Here is a 25,182-nt window from a genome sequence, read left to right on the forward strand (position 1 = left end):
TGTGGATACTGACTACTTCAAGCTTATGCCATAACACATTTCTTAATATTTAAGTTCTTTTTGGCCACAGCTTCCCATTATGGAAGTATTTCCCCCCCCCATTATCTTGTCCTGTATCTGTGTAAATTCCTATATCATTCACTCAACTATCCATGATAAAAGGTGTCCTCAGAGCACTTGATGAACTGGTGTCCTATAACCCTAATGATATTCAATGGACTAAGTTCTACCCAAATTGATTGACAGGGAAAATACCACTTTCTCTCTTTGAATGGACAAAGTCTCCTGCTCTTCCAGACAGACCAGATGAAAGCTTCCCGCCCCAGCCTGCCTCTCTCTTGACAACTTCCTTGACAAGCCGGTCCTGCTGCTGCGAGGCCCAAATCCTGGTGGAGTCCTGCAGACTGAAGAAGAGGGACAGCAAAGAGATCTTCCTCTTGTTGCACACCCATGAAACACATGATGCGGAGAGGGCAAGCACTGTCTAGAACAGCCTTACACAACCAGGTGCCCTGTAGACATTCTGGATTGCAATTTCCATCATGTTTGCATGGTTTTGAGGTTTTAAAACAAGTGTTGGGAATGCTTTGCGTTGTGTATTCCTTCAGGGCAGAATGGGATTGGACTGAATGGCCCTAGGAGCCCTTACATACAGGGTTTTCCCCCCTAAGTTATAAATGTCATTTCCTAACTGGGTTTATCATAGAAATGTGGAGAAAGTTTATTAAGATGCAAAACCTATGTTATGTGGGAAGAATATCCTATAGTTTTCAATGACTATCTTATCGAGTCTCAATCCATTCAACCTAGTTTGTGGCAGCCACAAAAACAAAGTTTGTGGATTAGAACAACAACTTTCAAAGGAAGGACAACACAATTAAACAGGAAATAACACTTTCAAACCAGGAACAGAGCATTTTCCAAATTTTGTGTCACAGTGTTATTAGTGTTAATATTATTATTTTAAATTCATATGGAATCATTACAATCAAACGTATCATAATAGGTGTGTGTTCATTAGCATATTCTCTCTAAATCTGAAAGAACTTTAAAAGAAAAATGAAATAATTATTTGATGCAGTCTAGTGCCTTAAATTTTGAGTTAAGTCTTGGGAGTCCACAATCACAAAGGTATTTAAAAGGGGATCCTCATCGAAGAAAAAGCTGGGTTAAAGCAAGGAGTACTTCCTCCTATTCCTTTTGGGGTGAGTAACTCAATCACTGGGATTGGAATCAGAAGATTCTGGAGAGAGGGGGTACCATCCCAACTGTAACCCAGGGAAGAATCTCATCTTCCCCAAAACAAGAGGAAAGTGAGGGAGGTGAGGGAAGACGGGAGCTGACCCAATTTCAACACTGCCATGCACATGTAAGTAAGCATGTGAAGTCAAAAGAGATCATGCAAAAGACATGTGCACTCTCTGAGGAGCTCTTCTTTCTCCCATCTCTCCTTGTCCTGTCTAGGCTAGAAAGCGTGGGAAAAGGAGGAGGAGACAAAGAGGAAATGAAAGTAGGATCTTCCCTTGGAAAATGAAACAGAAAAACAGCAGCTCTCCTCACCAAAGAAGGTCAATAATAACTCACAGGCCAGCTATGAATCTTTTCCCAATGTTTTAGGTATTTTAATGACTTGGCTAAATGCTGAATTTCGATAACAAAATGACAATGTCCTACCACACAGTCCTTTAGCAAATTTCATCACCAATTGCATTCAGGTACATCTTGCAACATGGAAATGTGAAACCAAATTGGAGAGGAGGGTGGACATAGTAATACTACAATATTAACAACAACAACAATAATTTAATATATTTTAATCCATTGAAATACAATGGGACCCCCATTACTATCCTCTGAACAATTATGAGAGCCCCTTGACAACTGCCACATTCATAAAATAATATTAATATTAATAATGAACAAATAATGTTACTTTAATCCATTACCATTACAATTCCCCCTTTAATGTCCCCTGAATAATCCTGAGATCCCTCGATGATTGTCATATTAATAATGTCATATTTTAATGTAACAACTGCCATATTAATAATAGTATCTTAGTATTAATATGGATAAGGAAAGTATTAATCATAAATATATTATTATTATTAATACACACATGAGGTTCCTCTTTCCTTTTCTATTATTTCCTCTCTTTTCCTAGCTACTGAAATATGGGATCCCCACCCATTAAAATATGGCATTTCCAGGCCATTGAAATATGACGGACTTTTCCCCTTTCTAAGCACAAATAATTTGGATATTCTTCCTGACGACCGCAATATTAATAATACTATAATAATACTATAATACACTTTTCTATTCCATTCCCTCTTTTTTCTAGCTATTGAAATATTATGGGATTCTGCCTTTTTCTATTCAACCCCCTTTCCATAATAATAATAGTAATACTAATATTAATAATAGTAAATATTTTAGATCATTAAAACATGGCATTTCCAGGCCACTGAAATATTATGGGGAACCCTCCCCTTTGTACTGTCCCCTGAAAAATCATGAAAACCTCCTGACTGTCACATTAATAATACTCCAATATTAATAATAATAAATAATAGACACTATTATTTCAATCAATTAAAACAATAGGAACCCCCTTTTACTGTCCTCTGAATAACAATGAGATCCCCCTGACAACCACCATATTAATAGTACTACCATATTATTATTATTAATAATAAAGAATATTATCTTAATCCATACACATACAGCTTTTCCAGGCCATTGAAACATTATGGGATAATCTATATATAAAAGAATATTATTGAAATCCATTAAAACATTTGCAGGCCATTGAAATAGGATGGAATCCCCCCCCTTTAGAATCACGAATAATCTGGGTATGCTGATAACTGCCATATTAATAATACTACCATATTAATACATATTGTAATATTCATAATTATAATAAAGCATATTATTTTAATTCATTAAAACATGGCATTTCCAGGTTATTGAAAAAGATTGGGATTTCCCCCTTTAGATTCAGGAATAATATGCGTATCCCTTCTGGTGACAGCCATATTAATAATACAATAATAATAATAATAATCTAATCCAATAAATAATAAAAATAATAAGTATTGTCATCCAATAAAACATTTCCAGGCCCTTGATGTCATTGGATTCCCTTTAGAATGAGAAATATCCTCCCTGATGATGATGATAATAATATTGTAGTCTTTCAAAATAATAATACTAATAATACTGATAAAACAATGTAATCCGACCCCTTTAGAATCAGGAATAGTCTGGGTCTCCCTCCTGATGACAGCCATATTAATAATATAGTACTACCATAATATTATTCATAATGACAACAATAAAGAATAATATTATAATCCATTAAAAGAATAAGTATTGTAACCCAATAAAACATTTCCAGGCCCTTGTTGTCATTGGATTCCCTTTAAAATGAGTAATATCCCCCTGATGACGGCCATATTATTATTATTAATCATAATAATAATAATAACATTGTAGTCTATCAAAATAATATTACTAATAATACTGATAAAACACTGTAATCCATTAAAACATTATTAGTAATATTACATGTAAAATATAATATATAATTAATATTATTATATTGTATTATGAATATTATATCGTATTACAATATAATATTATGAATATTATATGTATATACAATATGTTATAATTATATATTATTGTAAATTACATTGTGTATACACATATGTATACGATGAAGGCCATATTATTATTATTAATAATAACATTGTAGTCTCTCAAAATAATATTACTAATAATACTGATAAAACACTGCAATCCGCTAAGAAACACTTCCAGGCCTTTGTTGTCATTTGGATTCCCTTTAGAATGAGGAATTATTATTATTATTAACAACAACATTTTAGTCTATCAAAATATTACTACTAATAATGCTAATAAAACAATGTAATCCAACCCCTTTAAAATCAGGAATAGTGTGGGCATCCCTCCTTATGACAGCTATGTTAATAATACAGTACTACCACAATATTATTAATAATGATAACAATAAAGAATAATATTTTAATCCATTAGAAGAATATGTATTGTAATCCAATAAAACATTTCCAGGCCCTTGTTGTCATTGGATTCCCTTTAAAAGGAGTAATATCCCCCTGATGATGGCCATATTATTATTATTAATAACATTGTAATCTATCACAATAATCAAAATAATATTACTAATAATACTGATAAAACAATGTAATCCAACCCCTTTAGAATCAGGAATAGTCTGGGTCTCCCTCCTTATGACAGCCATATTAATAATACAGTACCACCATATTATTATTATTAATAATAATAATAATAACTATTAAAAATAATAATATTAATAATGATGATGATAATAAAGAATAATATTCTAATACATTAAAAGAATAAGTACAGTAGAGTCTCACTTATCCAACATAAACGGGCTGGCAGAATGTTGGATAAGCGAATATGTTGGATAATAAGGAGAGATTAAGGAGACGTCTATTAAACATCAAAATAGGTTATGATTTTACAAATTAAGCACCAAAACATCATGTTATACAACAAATTTGACAGAAAAAGTAGTTCAATATGCAGTAATGCTATGTCGTAATTACTGTATTTATGAATTTAGCACCAGAAAATCACAATATATTGAAAACATTGACTACAAAAATGCGTTGGATAATCCAGAACGTTGGATAAGCGAACGTTGGATAAGTGAGACTCTACTGTATTGTAATGCAATAAAACACTTCCAGTCCCTTGTTGTAATTTGGATTCCCTTTAGAATGAGGAATATTTATTTATTTGTTTATTATTTAATACATTTATATCCCGCCCTTCTCACCCGGTAGCATAGCACAATATTGGCAATAAATTACTATATTGTACTACAGTAGTCTCACTTATCCAACACTCGCTTATCCAGTTCTGGATTATCCAACACATTTTTGTAGTCGATGTTTTCAATATATCGTGATATTTGGTGCTAAATTCATAAATACAGTAATTACTACATAGCATTACTGCGTATTGAACTACTTTTTCTGCCAAATTTGTTGTATAACATGATGTTTTGGTGCTTAATTTGTAAAATCATAACCTAATTTGATGTTTAATAGGCTTTTCCTTAATGCCTCCTTATTATCCAACATATTCGCTTATCCAACATTCTGCCGGCCCGTTTATGTTGGATAAGTGAGACTCTACTGTATTGTAATATTATTAGTAATATTACATGTACTGTATAATATGTAATTAATATCCCTCCTGATGACGGCCATATTATTATTATTATTAATAATAATAATAAACATTGTAGTCTCTCAAAATAATATTACTAATAATACTGATAAAGCACTCTAATCCGCTAAGAAACACTTCCAGGCCCTTGTTGTCATTTGGATTCCCTTTAGAATGAGGAATATTTATTTATTTATTTATTATTTAATACATTTATATCCCGCCCTTCTCACCCGGTAGCATAGCACAATATTGGCAATAAATTACTATATTGTACCATATCAATATATTGTAATATTATTAGTAATATTACATGTACTGTATAATATGTAATTAATATCCCTCCTGATGACGGCCATATTATCATTAATAATAATAAACATTGTAGTCTCTCAAAATAATATTACTAATAATACTGATAAAGCACTCTAATCCGCTAAGAAACACTTCCAGGCCCTGGATGTGCCTGGATTCCGCTTATAATGGGGAGGACCGAGGCGTCCGCCATGTTCTGCTCCCGAAGAGCAAGAGGCGAGGCGGGTGATGGCGGCTTCCCGCCCTGGGTCCCTCGCGGCCTAGCGGGGCGGCTGAGGCGCCGGGGTGGCGCGGCGGCGGCGAGCGCGGAGGCCCCGGCCGGGGGAGGGCGGGAGGCCTGCGAGGCCTGCGAGGCTCGCGTCGTTGCTGCGGCTGCGTGAGGCGAGTGTGCGAGGAGGCGGTTGCGCGGTAGGGCACTCACCTCAGAGCGGCTGCGCTGCCGCGGGCCTGCGCCGTGGAGGCCAGGCAGGGACACAGGCAGGAAGGGACCGCGCAGACTCCCTTCGGCCGCTCCGCTACGCGAGGCCCGCGAGGCCTGCTCCTCCTCCCTCAGCGAGGCGGGAAGCGCACGGAACGCCTGCAGGCCTCAAGCGGGGCCTACTCTCGCCATACACTACTACGACGGGCAAACACGGGCCTGGCTTTCTGAGGCGGCGGCAAAGCCAGTCGCGGCAGTAGGCGGGAGGGGGGGAAGGAGCACGCACTGCGTCACGGGACCCGCCGCGACGCCATCTTGGGAAGGGCAAGACCCACCTTTCCCTCCTCCTTTCCCTCCTTTATTCACTTCAAAGTTTACAAATATAAAGAAATAGAAGGAGGATTCGTTCATTAACGACACTGGAGGAGAAATAATTGGGATAAGTATTATATTAAGGTGTTAAATAGGAGGGAGTTTGGGCGCCATGTTGGGAAGGTCGCAAAGGGTTCCCCCCCCCCCAAACCTCAGAGCGCCATGTTGGAAAGGACTAAGCTAAACACAACCGAGGAGGCGCCATGTTGGGAAGGAGCACGCACGGCGTGGTGGGAGACGCAGCGACGCCATCTTGGGAAGGGACAGCCCCACTTGGAGCCGCCTTTTCTCCTCCTTTAAAATTCGCAAATGTATAGAAATTGAAGAAGTATTCGTTCATTAACGACACTGAAGGAGAAATAATTGGGATAAGTATTATATTAAGGTGTTAAATAGGAGGGAGTTTGGGCGCCATGTTGGGAAGGTCGCAAAGGGTTTTTTCCCCCCCCCAAACCTCAGGCGCCATGTTGGAAAGGACTAAGCTAAACACAACCGAGGAGGCGCCATGTTGAGAAGGAGCACGCACGGCGTGGTGGGAGACACAGCGACGCCATCTTGGGAAGGGACAGCCCCACTTGGAGCCGCCCTTTCTCCTCCTTTAAAATTCGCAAATGTATAGAAATTGAAGAAGTATCCGTTCATTAACGACACTGAAGGAGAAATAAGAGTGATAAGGATTATATTAAGTTATTAAATAGGCGGGACTTTGGACGCCATGTTGGGAAGGTCGCAAAGGGTTTTTTTTTTCTCCCAAGCCTCAGGGCGCCATGTTGGAAAGGACTAAGCTAAACACAACCGAGGAGGCGCCATGTTGGGAAGGAGCACGCACGGCGTGATGGGAGACGCAGCGGCGCCATCTTCGGAAGGTCCAGAACCCTCATTTTCCTCCTTTATTCACTTTATTCACATTAACAACGGGAAATGAAAAAAGGGATAATAAGTATTATATTTAAGTGTTAGTGAGGAAGAGGATGGGTGCCATGTTGGGAAGGTAACAAAAAGTATTTTTTGTAATCTTTGGGCGCCATGTTGGAAAGGACTAAACTAAACACAACCGAGGAGGCGCCATCTTGGGAAGGATCACGCACGGCGTGATGGGAGACGCAGCAGCGCCATCTTGGGGAGGGCTGGCCCTACCTTTTCCCTTCTTTAAAGTATAAAAAATATAGAGAAATAGGAATAAGATTCAGTCATCAACGAGATATGATAATAGGTATTATATTAAAATTAATATTAATCAGGTTAATAATAAGAGGGAGGTTGGGCGCCATGTAGGGAAGGGCGGAAAGGGTAATTATTTTTACATCGTCGCCATGTTGGGAAGGTCGGCTAGGCCTGGAAGGAGGCGCCATGTTAATGAGGTCTCTAAAAGAAGACAAGGTCAGAACAACATCTGTTATAGAACTCCAATATGCTGATGATAACGTAGTCTGTGCGCATTTAGAAGAAAACCTACTGAAGGGACCATAAGCCAGAAAATGGTAGACTTTTGCATATATAGCTTTACCTCTGGATATATCATATTAGCTTTTATATAGACAATAAGCTCATTATATGAGCCAAAGTAATAAAGGACCTGTGCCCCTCCCTTTCTCTTGAGCTGGTACCTTTCTCTAGAAAGTCCCAAGGACAGTAACTAGTTCAAGTAAACAAGTGAGATCACAGACACCACTCTGTGCCAAAGAGGTGTGGAGGTGAAGAAGATCCTCAGTAACTGGTCAAGTTTAGATAAGCCAAGATATATATTCTTTGTTTACTACGCCACGCTTCGCGGCAGCTATTTGCATGGTACGGACCCACCGAAGTGCAAAGAGCTATGAACGACTGAGGCTCTTCTAGGTAGGGGGGAATCTTTCAATCCCACCGCTGCCACCAAATTGCAAAGATGTCAGGAAGGGGGAGAAATCTTTTAAAAATCCCACCTCTGACACCAATTGCGGAGATGTGGATGAGTTTCTGTTAATTAATTATATTTATATTATTATTATCTATTTTATATCCACTGCCACCAGTTATTAAAGATGTTTTATTTAAAAGCTACCACCAGATGTTAAGGGGATTATCAACTCTTGCCACCACTATAGAAGATGTAGCCACTGGCTACTTAGAGAGGAGACTTTTTTAAAATTTGTTCTTCCTTTTTCTTCTTTGCTTTTTGATGGTAATATATATGTCAGAGCCTGAGATGTTAAAAAGAACAATAACACGTTTATTCAGGCACAAGCTTAATGGTTACATTAACTTCTTTAGAGGCACTTAGATTAACAGTTGCAAAGCTATATTGAGATGTTTCAAACTTTAAAATACTACTTCTTCCTTTACTGCTTTAACCTGTAGTCACCCTGTGAATTTCAGTCACAGACTATCTGTTCCTTATCTGGAAACAGACTACCTTAAAACAAGCCACCAAACTTATTTTAAACTGACTCAAAATCAAACATTTGAGCCACCCTGATCCCTTCACTGAGGATCAGACTTAACTGCACCTCCTTAGGGCATAGACTAACGTAAAATAAGTCACCAAACTTATTTTAAATTGACTCAAAATGATCAATTGAGTCTCCCTGATCCCCTAACTTAGGATCAGTCTTCCCTGAGCTTCAACAGAGCACAGACTAACCACTTTTTAAAACATTCCCTTCTTTTTCTCCAAACGGCGGTTGGCTCCCCCCTCGTTACTATGGCAACCTGCCTCAGAATGCAATTAAACATGAAATCTGTAAACTAAAAAATTCACACTTCGTTACAACTACGCCACGCTTCGCGGCAGCCATTTGCATGGCACGGACCCACTGAAGTGGGTGTGTACGGCTGTTCCACCTTCTATGATGAAAATAAACTTTGCTTTTGTACTCTCATGAGACTAGATTTTCTGTCTGATTGCCTCCTGTGCCAGAACTCCTTTTTGAGATAAATTGCCTTACACTACAAGGCACTCTAAACACCTTCGCAGAAGCATACAAGAAGCTCGGCCTCTCATTGAACATCGAGAAAACCAAAGTGCTCTTCCAACAGGCACCAGCCAATCCCTCTGCAGTGCCAGGAATACAGCTTAGTGGTGTCACATTAGAAAATGTCGACCATTTCCGCTATCTTGGCAGCCACCTCTCCACAAAAGTCAACATCGACACTGAAATACAACACGGCCAGAGCTCTGCGAGTGCAGCATTTTTCCGAATGAGGCAGAGAGTGTTTGAGGATCGGGCCATCCGTAGGGACACCAAGGTGCTTGTTTATAAAGCTACTGTCCTCCCAAACTTGCTATACGTTGACCATTTCCGCTCCTTTGGCAGCCACCTCTCCACAAAAGTCAACATTGAGACTGAAATGCAACGCCGCCTGAGCTCTGCGAGTGCAGCATTTTTCCGAATGAAGCAGAGAGTGTTTGAGGATCGGGACATCCGTAGGGACACCAAGGTTCATATAGTTCATAAAGCTATTGTCCTCCCAACTCTGTTATTATACACCTGCGAAATGTGGACTGTCTACAGATGTCACACACAACTCCTGGAAAGATTCCATCAGTGTTGCCTCTGAAAAATCCTACAAATCTCTTGGGACCAATGCCAGTGTTCTGGAAGAAGCAAAGGATTTGTGGGACTTTTGGCTTTTATGGACATAACCTGCTGAACTTTGATTCCTTTTTTATTTGCTTGCTTTTCATACATTCAGTTTTCATTATACTCTGCTTTTAATAATCTCTTACATCGGATTATCTGCAAAATGTGGTTTGTGGTGAAAAGAGGCTTCAGGGCTCTAGTGCAACACAGCCCATGTCAAGTCCATCATCACAAAACAACACCCTCAATTGATGTAATGCTCCCTAAAGACTGGGATGGAATTACAAGAATATATATATATATATATATATATATATATATATATATACACACACATACAGTAGAGTCTCGCTTATCCAACATAAACGGGCCGGCAGAACATTGGATAAGCGAATATGTTGGATAATAAGGAGGGATTAAGGAAAAGCCTATTAAACATCAAATTAGGTTATGATTTTACAAATTAACCACCAAAACATCATGTTATACAAGTTTGACAGAAAAAGTAGATCAATAAGCAGTAATGCTATATAGTAATTACTGTATTTACGAATTTAGCACCAAAATATCACAATGTGTTGGATAATCCAGAACATTGGATAAGCGAGTGTTGGATAAATGAGACTCTACTGTATATGTATATATCTATACATATAAAAGAGTGATGGCATCACGGCAATTCACAAAACAACAAAAGTACAGGCCCCCCAACCTCAAAATTTGACAACACAACCCATCATCCACGCCTCAAGGTTGATACAACAAAAAGAAAAGAAAAATAAAGTCCTAATTAGAGGGAGAGCAATAATTTTTTTATCCAATTGCTGCCAGTTTAGAGGGCTAATCTCTGCCCACTTGGTTGCCTAGCAACCAAGGGACAGCCAGGTTTCAGTTCGGGGACAGGCAGATTTAGGCCTCACTTAGGCTTCTTCCACAGATTATCATATTTGCACTGGATTATATGGCAGTGTAGACTCAAGGCCCTTCAACACAGCTATATAACCCATTTATAATCGTATATTATCTGCTTTGCACTGGATTATCTTGACTCCACACTGCCATATAATCCACTTCAGTGTACATTTTATACAGCTGTGAAGAAGGAGCCTCATATAATCCAGTTCTGAGCAGATAATATAAGATGAGAAATATACAGTAGAGTCTCACTTATCCAACGTAAACAGGCCGGCAGGATAAGTGAATATGTTGGATAATAAGAAGGGATTCAGGAAAAGCCAATTAAACATCAAATTAGGTAATCGTTATACAAATTAAGCACCAAAACATCATATTATACAACAAATTTGACAGAAAAAGTAGTTCCATGCGCAGTAATGCTATGTAGTATTTACAGTAGAGTCTCACTTATCCAACGTTCTGGATTATCCAACGCATTTTTGTAGTCAATGCTTTCAATATATCGTGATATTTTGGTGCTAAATTCATAAATACAGTAATTACTATATAGCATTACTGTGTACTGAACTACTTTTTCTGACAAATTTGTTGTCTAACATGATGTTTTGGTGCTTCATTTGTAAAATCATAACTTAATTTGATGTTTAATAGGGTTATCCTTAATTCCTCATTATCCAACATATTCGCTTATCCAACGTTCTGCCGGCCCGTTTATGTTGGATAAGTGAGACTCTACTGTACTGTATTTACAAATTTACCACTAAAATATCACAATGAATTTAAAACACTGACTACAAAGGCATTGATTATGAAAAAGCAGACTGCGTTGGATAATCCAGAACATTGTATAAGCGAATGTTGGATAAGTGAGATTCTTCTTTAATATGAAATAATTACTGGGATAGAATAATGCAGAACAATATAATCTCTAAAACCAGGACAGTAAATAAACAGGGGAATTCCACACAGGAAACAATCAGGGCCAGCTAACACCTCCCAACAAAGTATTCCCATCATCAAAGTCTGGAAAATCCTCTGTTTTCTCAGGGCCACAGACAGTAGAAGCACATAAAATATCGCAAACAACACCACTCTGAAAACAAGGGAATTCCAGACAGGAAACAATCAGGGCCAGCTAACACCTCCCAACAAAAAATTCACTCAGGGAGGAAACAGCCAGGCTTTAAAGCTGCAAGGCCATTACATCCTAATCATTTTTCCTAATTGCAGCATTCATACTTGCCTCCAACAAACAAAAAAAACCCAATCAGAAATATTGTATATTCACAACCTTTAGGAAATAATATCCCCTGATGGCGCAGCATGTTAAAGCGCTGAGCTGCTGAACTTCTGGACTGAAAGGTTTGAATTGGGGGAGCGGAGAGAGCCCCCACTGTTAGCCCCAGCTTCTGCCAACCCAGAAGTTCGAAAACATGCAAATGTGAGTGCATCAATAGGTACTGCTCCGGTGGGAGGGTAACGCCCCTCCATGCAGTCATCCCACATGACCTTGGAGGAGTCTATGGACAACGCCGGCTCTTGGGCTTAGAAATGGAGATGAGCACCAACCGCCAGAGTCAGACACGACTGGGCTTAATGTCAGGGGAAAACCTTTACCCTTGACCTTAACTACCACCAATTCCTCAATACTTTATTTCCCAGACCACCAGACTTCGCCACAGCAACGCGTGGCCGGGCACAGCTAGTATATATATATATAAAATGATAAAGTTGTTTGCGCAGTGACTATAACAACACAACTAAACACCCCAGAAATACGAAACTTGGCACACAACTAAACACCCCAGAAATATAAAACTTGACAACACAATGCAAAAGACTTGCCTCCCGGTTGTAACAACACAACTACACCACAAAATCACAATCCGGACCCACAAAACTCACAACAATGCATCGTGACTATAACAACACAACTAAACGCCTCAGAAATACGAAACTTGGCACACAACTAAACGCCCCAGAAATACAAAACTTGACAACACAACACAAAAGCCTTGCCTCCCGGTTGTAACAACACAACTACACCACAAAACCACAATCCGGACCCACAAAACTCACAACAACGCATCATGACTATAACAACACAACTAAACGCCCCAGAAACACAAAACTTGGCAAAACAATGCAAAAGCCTTGCCTCCCTGTTGTAACAACACAACCACACCACAAAACCACACTGGACCCACAAAACTCACAACAACGCATCATGACTATAGCAACACAACTAAATGCCCCAGAAATATGAAACTTGGCAACACAACATAAAAGCATTCCCTCCCGATTGTAACAACACAACCACACCACAAAACCACAATCCGGACCCACAAAACTCACAACAGTGCATCGTGACTATAACAACACAACTAAACGCCCCAGAAATACAAAACTTGGCACACAACTAAACGCCCCAGAAATATAAAACTTGACAACACAACACAAAAGCCTTTTCTCCCGGTTGTAACAACACAACTACACCACAAAACCACAATCTGGACCCACAAAACTCACAACAACGCATTGTGACTATAACAAATACAAAATTTGACAACACAACTCATCCACCTCCCCAATCACTACATTCACACTTGGCCTCCAAAAAAACAATTACAATAATAACAATGACAACAACAACAACAATAAGAATCAACACCATCACAGGCAAGAAACAGCCAGGCACTGAGGCTGAGAGGCCAGTCAGTGCTACACTGGGCCTCCAATAAACAATACAGTAGCATCTAACTTATCCAACCTTCATGACCACTACAACAACAACAATAATAAACACCTACACAGGCAAAACAAAAAAAGGACTATTGTACCACAATAAAAATATAAACCGCACTCAACAGAATCAGACATTACAACTAACAACAAACCAAAGACAACAGGGATCTCAACCAATTGTCAATCAACACAAAAATTGAAGAAGGTAACAGACTTCAAATACTACTACTAATGTGAGTATAAAGAAGGGTGGAGGTCACAGCATCAATACAACCTAATGTAGACTGACCAACACCACCAGACTAAGCCACAGCAACGCGTGGCCGGGCACAGCTAGTATATATATATAACAATGTAATGTGCGTAATTAGGACTGAGTTAACAACAAAACCACTGGCCGAAATCACACCAAAATTGGCCACAATACTCATCACTTTCCAAGGAGTGACCATAAAAAAAAATGAAAAAAGAGACAAGGCCAGAAAAATACCCAAAAATAACCACTCTGCGCATGCACAAGCAATCTCCCTTTCATTCCTAGGGGATTCTATTGTTACCCAACTAGAATAGCATTCCAGCTCAAAAGCCTGGGTGCTTCATACCTAGAGGACTCCATTGTTGAATACCATTGAATAGCCTTGCAGCTTCAAAGCCTGGCTGCTTCATACCTAGGGGACTCCACTGTTGGCCAACTTGAACGCCATTGAATAGCCTTGCAGCTTCAAAGCCTGGCTGCTTCATACCTAGGGGACTCCACTGTTGGCCAACTTGAACGCCATTGAATAGCCTTGCAGCTTCAAAGCCTGGCTGCTTCATACCTAGGGGACTCCACTGTTGGCCAACTTGAACGCCATTGAATAGCCTTGCAGCTTCAAAGCCTGGCTGCTTCATACCTAGGGGACTCCACTGTTGGCCAACTTGAACGCCATTGAATAGCCTTGCAGCTTCAAAGCCTGGCTGCTTCATACCTAGGGGACTCCACTGTTGGCCAACTTGAACGCCATTGAATAGCCTTGCAGCTTCAAAGCCTGGCTGCTTCATACCTAGGGGACTCCACTGTTGGCCAACTTGAACGCCATTGAATAGCCTTGCAGCTTCAAAGCCTGGCTGCTTCATACCTAGGGGACTCCACTGTTGGCCAACTTGAACGCCATTGAATAGCCTTGCAGCTTCAAAGCCTGGCTGCTTCATACCTAGGGGACTCCACTGTTGGCCAACTTGAACGCCATTGAATAGCCTTGCAGCTTCAAAGCCTGGCTGCTTCATACCTAGGGGACTCCACTGTTGGCCAACTTGAACGCCATTGAATAGCCTTGCAGCTTCAAAGCCTGGCTGCTTCATACCTAGGGGACTCCACTGTTGGCCAACTTGAACGCCATTGAATAGCCTTGCAGCTTCAAAGCCTGGCTGCTTCAGACCTAGGGGACCCCACTGTTGGCCAACTTGAACGCCATTGAATAGCCTTGCAGCTTCAAAGCCTGGCTGCTTCATACCTAGGGGACCCCACTGTTGGCCAACTTGAACGCCATTGAATAGCCTTGCAGCTTCAAAGCCTGGCTGCTTCATACCTAGGGGACCCCACTGTTGGCCAACTTGAACGCCATTGAATAGCCTTGCAGCTTCAAAGCCTGGCTGCTTCATACCTAGGGGACCCCACTGTTGGCCAACTTGAACGCCATTGAATAGCCTTGCAGCTTCAAAGCCTGGCTGCTTCATACCTAGGGGACCCCACTGTTGGCCAACTTGAACGCCATTGAATAGCCTTGCAGCTTCAAAGCCTGGCTGCTTCATACCTAGGGGACCCCACTGTTGGCCAACTTGAACGCCATTGAATAGCCTTGCAGCTTCAAAGCCTGGCTGCTTCATACCTTGGGGACTCCACTGTTGGCCAACTTGAACGCCATTGAATAGCCTTGCAGCTTCAAAGCCTGGCTGCTTCATACCTAGGGGATTCCACTGTTGGCCAACTTGAACGCCATTGAATAGCCTTGCAGCTTCAAAGCCTGGCTGCTTCATACCTTGGGGATTCCACTGTTGGCCAACTTGAACGCCATTGAATAGCCTTGCAGCTTCAAAGCCTGGCTGCTTCATACCTTGGGGATTCCACTGTTGGCCAACTTGAACGCCATTGAATAGCCTTGCAGCTTCAAAGCCTGGCTGCTTCATACCTTGGGGATTCCACTGTTGGCCAACTTGAACGCCATTGAATAGCCTTGCAGCTTCAAAGCCTGGCTGCTTCATACCTTGGGGATTCCACTGTTGGCCAACTTGAACGCCATTGAATAGCCTTGCAGCTTCAAAGCCTGGCTGCTTCATACCTTGGGGATTCCACTGTTGGCCAACTTGAACGCCATTGAATAGCCTTGCAGCTTCAAAGTCTGGCTGCTTCATACCTTGGGGATTCCACTGTTGGCCAACTTGAATGCCATTGAATAGCCTTGCAGCTTCAAAGCCTGGCTGCTTCATACCTAGGGGACCCCACTGTTGGCCAACTTGAACGCCATTGAATAGCCTTGCAGCTTCAAAGCCTGGCTGCTTCATACCTAGGGGACTCCACTGTTGGTCAACTTGAACGCCATTGAATAGCCTTGCAGCTTCAAAGCCTGGCTGCTTCATACCTAGGGGACCCCACTGTTGGCCAACTTGAACGCCATTGAATAGCCTTGCAGCTTCAAAGCCTGGCTGCTTCATACCTAGGGGACCCCACTGTTGGCCAACTTGAACGCCATTGAATAGCATTGCAGCTTCAAAGCCTGGCTGCTTCATACCTAGGGGACCCCACTGTTGGCCAACTTGAACGCCATTGAATAGCCTTGCAGTTTCAAAGCCTGGCTGCTTCATACCTAGGGGACCCCACTGTTGGCCAACTTGAACGCCATTGAATAGCCTTGCAGCTTCAAAGCCTGGCTGCTTCATACCTTGGGGACTCCACTGTTGGCCAACTTGAACGCCATTGAATAGCCTTGCAGCTTCAAAGCCTGGCTGCTTCATACCTAGGGGATTCCACTGTTGGCCAACTTGAACGCCATTGAATAGCCTTGCAGCTTCAAAGCCTGGCTGCTTCATACCTTGGGGATTCCACTGTTGGCCAACTTGAACGCCATTGAATAGCCTTGCAGCTTCAAAGCCTGGCTGCTTCATACCTTGGGGATTCCACTGTTGGCCAACTTGAACGCCATTGAATAGCCTTGCAGCTTCAAAGCCTGTCTGCTTCATACCTAGGGGATTCCACTGTTGGCCAACTTGAACGCCATTGAATAGCCTTGCAGCTTCAAAGCCTGGCTGCTTCATACCTAGGGGATTCCACTGTTGGCCAACTTGAACGCCATTGAATAGCCTTGCAGCTTCAAAGCCTGGCTGCTTCATACCTTGGGGACTCCACTGTTGGCCAACTTGAACGCCATTGAATAGCCTTGCAGCTTCAAAGCCTGGCTGCTTCATGCCTAGGGGAATTCTTTCTAGGCCACCTTGGATGCCATGAAGAAAACCCCAGTTAGGACTACGCCACAGCAATGCGTAGCCGGGCACAGCTAGTTACTTACAACAAGAGAAACACGAATTCACACAAGAAGCCTTTCTCTCGGGTGCAAATCTTTTACTTCCCCAACAACACTGTCTTCTCCCCCAAGTTGATTTTTTGGCAAAGTGAGAAATCTGAGGTTGTTTGTTTGTGTTTGTTTGTCTCGCACCCAAAGTCGTCTTCTTCCTCTTCTTCATCCCGGCTTCTTACCCGCTACTTGCGCTTCTTGCCCTTCTTCCTCTTGGGAGAGCCCGGCCAGGGGAAGCCGCGGAACTCGAGGCCGGCGGCCGCGTTGTGGGCAATGTAGTAGAGGTTGAGCATGGCCGCCGGGCTCAGGATGTCCACCTCGACCGCGCCCTTCTTGCCCTTCTTGCCCTTGCCTTTGCCCTTCCGCTTGCCCTTGCCCTTCCCTTTGCCTCCGCCGCCCTGCAACGCAATAACACACAACAGGAGAGATTTCCAAAGGTATCGGTATCTGCGACATGCTTTGCAGGCACGCATCCTTTCACGACATGGCAAAGACACAGACACGTACGCACAATTTACAATTCCCACGGCCAACATGAGGATTTTTCCTTTTATAGATTACCGTGTATTACCATTAATAATAAATATTAATAGATACCGTATATACTCAAGTATAAGCCGACCTGAATATAAGCCGAGGCACCTAATTTTACCACAAAAGAACTGGGAAAACATTGACTCCAGTATAAGCCGAGATAGCAATAAATTTATTTATTTATGTATTTATTTATTTATTTACATCATTTATATTCCGCCCTTCTTTCTCACCCCGAAGGGGACTCAGGGCGGATCACATTACACATATAGGCAAACATTCAATGCCTTTTTAACACAGGACAAAGACAAACAAACATAGCTCCAAGCGGGCCTCGAACTTATGACCTCCTGGTCAGTGACTCATTGCTCTCCCGTCTGCGCCACAGCCCCATACATACTCGAGTATAAGCTGTACCGAATATAAGCCAAAGCACCTAATTTTACCACAAAAGAACTGGGAAAACATTGACTCCAGTATAAGCCGAGATAGCAATAAATTTATTTATTTATGTATTTATTTATTTATTTACAGGATTTATATTCCGCCCTTCTTTCTCACCCCGAAGGGGACTCAGGGCGGATCACATTACACATATAGGCAAACATTCAATGCCTTTTTAACACAGGACAAAGACAAACAAACATAGCTCCGAGCGGGCCTCGAACTTATGACCTCCTGGTCAGTGACTCATTGCTCTCCCGTCTGCGCCACAGCCCCATACATACTCGAGTATAAGCTGTACCGAATATAAGCCAAAGCACCTAATTTTACCACAAAAAACTGGGAAATCATTGACTCCAGTATAAGCCGAGGTAGCAATAAAATTACCGTACATACTCGAGTATAAGCCGACCCGAATATAAGCCGAGGCATCTAATTTTACCACAAAAAAACTGGGAAAACATTGACTCCAGTATAAGCCGAGGGTGGTAAATTTCAGAAATAAAAATAGATACCAATAAAATTACATTAATTGAGGCATCAGTAGGTTAAATGTTTTTGAATATTTACATAAAGCTCAAATTTAAGATAAGACTGTCCAACTCTGATCCAATCATGATTCTCATCTTCTTCAATGTAAATGTGCTTATGTATCCTTTTAATAATAATAGAGTAAAATAATACATGTAATAATAATAATAATAATAAAGATAGGAAAATAATACATGTAGAAGAAAGAAAGTAAAAACTTTTATTACGGTCAATGACCAGCTCGTAACAGGGGTACCCAGTTCTGTGCATCCATGTCAGACTTCATTAATAATAATAAAATTATAATAATACATGTAGTAATAGAGTAAAATAATAAATATAATAATAATAATGTCATAATAAATAATAATGTCATAATAAAATAATAAGATCAAAGTGAAATAATAAATGTATTATTAATAATAATAAAAATAGAGTAAATGTAATAGGAGAAACAATAATAGAGAAAAATAATAAATGTACCATATATTCTTGAGTATACGCTGACCTAAATATAAGCCAACCAGGACCCTCACCCGAGTATAAGCTGAGGGGGGCTTTTTCAGTCTTAAAAAAGAGGCTGAAAAACTAGGCTTATAATCAAGTATATACAGTATTATTATTATTATTATATTGTATGACACAGCAAACAAGATAGATATGCTGGGTTTCATATCACAAAATCCCATGTTGAACACTTCCCAAGTGTCTAGGACTGTGTGATGTATTTTCGATGTGCGCAGATCCCAGTCGGGTGGCCTTTTGCAGTTGGCAGATGGTGATTTTGTCAATGTCTATTGTTTCCAAATGCCGGCTGAGATCTTTTGGCACGGCACCCAGTGTGCCCATCACCACCGGGACCACCTGCACTGGTTTCTGCCAGAGTCTTTGAAGTTCAATCTTGAGGTCCTGATAGCGGCTGAGTTTTTCCTGTTGTTTTTCTTCAATGCGACTGTCACCTGGGATGGCAACATCAATGATCCAAACCTTTTTCTTTTCCACAACTGAGATGTCTGGTGTGTTGTGTTCCAGAACTTTGTCAGTCTGGATTCGGAAGTCCCACAGTATCTTTGCGTGCTCATTCTCCAAGACTTTTGCAGGTTTGTGATCCCACCAGTTCTTTGCTGCTGGGAGGTGGGACTTGAGGCATAAGTTCCAATGGATCCTTTGGGCCACATAGTTGTGCCTCTGTTTGTAGTTTGTCTGTGCCAATATCTTACAGCAGCTGAGGAGATGATCAATGGTTTCGTCAGTTTCCTTGCACAGTCTGCATTTTGGGTCATCAGCTGATTTTTCGATCTTGGCCTGAATGGCCTTTGTCCTGATGTCTTGCTCCTGGGCTGCAAGGATCAGGCCTTCTGTCTCCTTCTTCAGGGTCCCATTCGTGAGCCAGAGCCAGGTCTTCTCCTTATTAGCTTTTCCTTCAATTTTGTCAAGGAACTTTCCATGCAGTGTTTTGTTGTGCCAGCTGTCAGCTCTAGTTTGCAGTGCGGTTTTCTTGTACTGGTTTTTTGTCTGCTGTGCTTTGAGGAATTTCTGGTTTTTGACTTGATTTGATTGAAGTCAAAAATCAGAAACTCCTGTATTTATTATTATTATTACATGTATTATTTTATTTTTATTTATTTATTTACAGCATTTATATTCCGCCCTTCTCACCCCGAAGGAGACTCAGGGCGGATCACATTACACATATAGGCAAACATTCAATGCCTTTTAACATAGAACAAAGACAAGACAAACATAGGCTCCGAGCGGGCCTCGAACTCAAGACCTCCTGGTCAGAGTGATTCATTGCAGTGATTCATTGCAGCTGCTCTCCAGCCTGCGCCACAGCCCTCTATTTATTATTACTTGTATTATTTTCCTGTATTTATTATTATTATTATTATTATTATTATTATTATTATTATTATTATTATTATTATTACAGTAGAGTTTCACTTATCCAACATAAACGGGCCGGCAGAACGTTGGATAAGCGAATATGTTGGATAATGAGGAATTAAGTTATCAAATTAAGTTATGATTTTACAAATTAAGCACCAAAACATCATGTTAGACAACAAATTTGTCAGAAAAGTAGTTCAGTACACAGTAATGCTATATAGTAATTACTGTATTTATGAATTTAGCACCAAAATATCACGATATATTGAAAGCATTGACTACAAAAATGCGTTGGATAATCCAGAACGTTGGATAAGCGAGTGTTGGATAAGTGAGACTCTACTGTACAAGTAATAATAAATAGAGTAAAATAATAAATGCAATAATAATAAGATCAGAGTGAAATAATAAATGTATTAATAATAATAATAAAAATGGAGTAAAATAAATGTAATAGTAGCAACAATAATAGAGAAAAATAATAAATGTACCATATATTCTCGAGTATACGCTGACCCAAATATAAGCCAACCAGGACCCTCACCCGAGTATAAACCGAGGCTTAAAAAAAGGGCTGAAAAACTAGGCTTATACTCGAGTATATACAGTATGTGGCTGGACTTTCACTTAAAATGTATCTTGTTCCGACTTACAGATTAAACTGAAGAACAAACCCACATAATTTGGTAGCTGTATCTATCAAATGTCATTGTGTTGATATCTCTCTTGGGAAGTAAGTCTGGGAAAACTCAGCTCCTTCCTACAAATACAGACCGGTGGGTTTTGTATTTATTTACCATAGTGTTATGCTTTTTACTGAAGGGAAACGGCCATTGCACTCAGCTCAGCTTCCTCCTGTTTTCGAAAACGAAGACTCCAAACCCAAGGCCTGGAATAGATATAAAAACATGGTTAAAATCCATACAAGTCTAATTCTATCCAGTGGTCAGATCTCAACACGGCTTTTAATTCCTAAAGGACCATTCATATTTAATTCTGTTTTAATGCTTGCATATCTTTAGGTTTTAAATTGTATTGCTTTAGGTTTTACTGTAAGGAAGTCGCTTTGAGTCTCTTTTGTAGAAAGAGAAAGTGGAGTATAAATAAACAAAATAATAGTAATAATAATAGATACATAGAAAATAGATAGATATACAGTAGAGTCTCACTTATCCAACATAAACGGGCCAGCAGAACATTGGATAAGCGAATACGTTGGATAATGAGGAGAGTTTAAGAAGAAGCCTATTAAACACCAAATTAGGTTATGATTTTACAAATTAAGCACCAAAACATCATGTTATACAACAAATTTGACAGAAAAGGTAGTTCAATAGGCAGTAATGCTACGTAGTAATTACTGTATTTACGAATTTAGCACCAAAATATCATGATGTATTGAAAACATTGACTACAAAAATGCGTTGGATAATCCAGAACGTTGGATAAGTGAGACTCTACTGTAGTTAGATGTTAGATAGATAAATTAGAGACATGATAGAGCATACAGATAATAGAGAATAGAGACTGATGGATGGATACGGAGATAGACGGTAGATAATAAATACAATATTATTAATAATAAAAATATACAACACATAGATATAGAGAGATGATAGATAAATGAGAGGGAGATGATATAAACAGCAGATAATAGTAATAATAATAATAATAATAATAGCAGCATATATATAAATAGATGATAGAAACATGATAGATATATGAGATGGTAGAAAATTGGTGATAAATGGTACAGAGATGGAAGAAGAAGAAGATGATGATGATAATAATATGAATAAAAATAAGAATAGTGTGCATGTGTGCTGTATTGCTATGTACATGATAATAATATAGACTTTATATTATTATTATTGATGACGACAACTATAGAGTAAAATAATAAATGTAATAATAACAATAAATATGATATAATAATAAATATAATAACAGTAATAGAGTAAAATAATATTAGAGTAAAATAATAAATGTAACAACAATAACAATAATAAAATAGGGTAAAATATTAAATGTAGTTACAGTAGAGTCTCACTTCTCCTACACTCGCTTATCCAACGTTCTGGATTATCCAACGCATTTTTGTAGTCAGTGTTTTCAATACATCATGATATTTTGGTGCTAAATTCATAAATACAGTAATTACTACATGGTATTACTGCGTATTGAACTACTTTTTCTGTCAGATTTGTGGTATAACATGTTTTGGTGCTTAATTTGTAAAATCATAACCTAATTTGATGTTTAATAGGCTTTTCCTTAATCCCTCCTTTTTATCCAAGATATTCGCTTATCCAAGCTTCTGCCGGCCCGTTTAGCTTGGATAAGTGAGACTCTACTGTAAATAGATGATAGAATTGTTATATGAATTGTTGTTTTGTAGATTATTTTATATGAATTGTTGTTTTTACATTGTTTTTAGGCATTTAATTTTTGCCTATTTATTGTAATCCGCTTTGAGTCCCCTCTGGGAGAAAGGCGGGGTAAAAGTGATGTAAATAAATAAATAAATGCATGTAATAAATAAATAAAAATAAATAAATGGTAGAAAATTGGTAATAAATGGTACAGAGATGGAAGAAGAAGAAGAAGAAGAAGATAATGATGATAATAATAATATGAGTAAGAATAAGAATAGTGTGCATGTGTGCTGTATTGCTATGTACATGATACTAATAATATAGACTTTATATTATTATTATTGACGACAACAACTATAGAGTAAAATAATAAATGTAATAATAACAATAAATATGATATAATAATAAATATAATAACAGTAATAGAGTAAAATAATATCAGAGTAAAATAATAAATGTAACAACAATAACAATAATAAAATAGGGTAAAATATTAAATGTAGTTACAGTAGAGTCTCACTTCTCCAACACTCGCTTATCCAACGTTCTGGATTATCCAACGCATTTTTGTAGTCAGTGTTTTCAATACATCATGATATTTTGGTGCTAAATTCATAAATACAGTAATTACTACATAGCATTACTGCGTATTGAACTACTTTTTCTGTCAAATTTGTTGTAAAACATGATGTTTTGGTGCTTAATTTGTAAAATCATAACTTAATTTGATGTTTAATAGGCATTTCCTTTATCCCTCCTTTTTATCCAAGATATTCGCTTATCCAAGCTTCTGCCGGCCCGTTTAGCTTGGATAAGTAAGACTCTACTGTAAATAGATGATAGAAACATGATAGATATATGAGATGGTAGAAAATTGGTGATAAATGGTACAGAGATGGAAGAAGAAGATGATTATGATGATAATAATACAGTAGAGTCTCACTTATCCAACATAAATGAGCCGGCAGAACGTTGGATAAGTGAATACATTAAACATCAAATTAAGTTATGATTTTACAAATTAAGCACCAAAACATCATGTTATACAACAAATTTGACAGAAAAAGTAGTTCAATACACAGTAATGCTATGTAGTAATTACTGTATTTATGAATTTAGCACCAAAATATCACGATGTTTTGAAAACATTGACTACAAAAATGCGTTGGATAATCCAGAACGTTGGATAAGTGCGTGTTGGATAAGTGAGACTCTATTGTAATAATATGAGTAAGAATAAGAATAGTGTGCATGTGTGCTGTATTGCTATGTACATGATAATAATAATATAGACTTTATATTATTACTAGCTGTGCCCGGCCACGCGTTGCTGTGGCAAAGTGGTGGTGGTATCGGTTAAAACTTGTTGTGGAATTTTTATTTGACGTTATTTGTATTTTTTTAAAATTAATTTTATTGTCACTTATCTTTTTTATTTATTATATTTTATTATTTTGTTGTATTATTTTTAGTCATTTTGTTATAGTATTTTATTGTATTAATTATTTTAGTGTTTTTCATAATTTTTTATTGTATTATTTGTATTTATTTTTTTATCATTATTTTATTAACACTGGGCTGAGTGGGTTGCTAGGAGACCAAGTGGGCGGAGTTTAGCCTTGTAACTGGCAGCAATTGGATAAAAACTATTATTCCTCTCCCTCTAATTAGGAATTTATTTTTCTTTTCTTTTTGTTGTATCAACCTAGAGGCATGGATGAGGGGTTGTGATGTCAATTTTCGAGGTTGTGGGGTGTTTACTTTTGTTGTTTTGTCCGCTGCCGTGATGCCATCACTCTTTTATATATATAGATTATTGACGACGACAATAGAGTAAAATAATAAATGTAATAATAACAATAAATATGATATAATAATAAATGTAATAACAATAATAGAGTAAAATAATATTAGAGTAAAATAATAAATGTAACAACAGTAACAATAATAAAATAGGGTAAAATATTAAATGTAGTTATTCCAAAAAGGACTCACCTCTTTTTTTGGAACCAAAGCTTTCAATAACCAGCCTTGATTTGCATTATATGACTTAACATCCCAGAAATCCACCTAGGGGAGGTGAAAAAAGCCTGTGACACGCAAGTCCTCATTCACACGTGCATCGCGTGTCCGACTCGGGTCACCAAGAGGGCGCCGCCTCTCCTCCTCCTTCGCCTCGCCTGCTCGTCTGCCTTAAAGGGGGCGTGGCTTTGGCGCCGGTGGGCGGGGCTTGCCTCCTTCTGTTTACCTCCTCCCCGTTGGTTACCATGGTGAGGGGGAGG

The 25,182-nt window shown here is 39.1% G+C and overlaps 2 protein-coding genes across 7 annotated transcripts in view; both read right to left on the minus strand.

Annotated features, from left to right (window-relative positions):
* nrf1 (nuclear respiratory factor 1) overlaps window positions 1-6,257 on the minus strand; it is a 74,843-nt gene extending 68,586 nt beyond the window's left edge. For 2 of the 6 annotated variants that reach the window (XM_062983364.1, XM_062983363.1), the window contains exon 1: window positions 5,987-6,257. The gene's annotated coding sequence lies outside the window, so the exon portion shown is untranslated. Of the gene's footprint in view, window positions 1-255; window positions 3,635-5,986 lie in introns of those variants that run through there. The other 4 variants (XM_062983367.1, XM_062983366.1, XM_062983368.1 and 1 more) reach the window with 3 other exon arrangements.
* A 10,892-nt stretch (window positions 6,258-17,149) lies between these two features.
* smkr1 (small lysine rich protein 1) lies at window positions 17,150-25,115 on the minus strand. The gene is made up of 3 exons (XM_016998010.2): window positions 24,896-25,115; window positions 21,323-21,414; window positions 17,150-17,524 (listed from the first exon to the last, which is right to left on the minus strand). The coding sequence occupies exons 2-3, from the start codon at window positions 21,323-21,325 to the stop codon at window positions 17,312-17,314; spliced, it is 216 nt and encodes a 71-aa protein (XP_016853499.2). The 5' UTR covers window positions 21,326-21,414; window positions 24,896-25,115; the 3' UTR covers window positions 17,150-17,311.
* Between the last annotated feature and the right edge of the window lie 67 nt (window positions 25,116-25,182).

This window comes from Anolis carolinensis, chromosome 5, assembly GCF_035594765.1.
Source record: "Anolis carolinensis isolate JA03-04 chromosome 5, rAnoCar3.1.pri, whole genome shotgun sequence".
Taxonomy (NCBI): domain Eukaryota; kingdom Metazoa; phylum Chordata; class Lepidosauria; order Squamata; family Dactyloidae; genus Anolis; species Anolis carolinensis.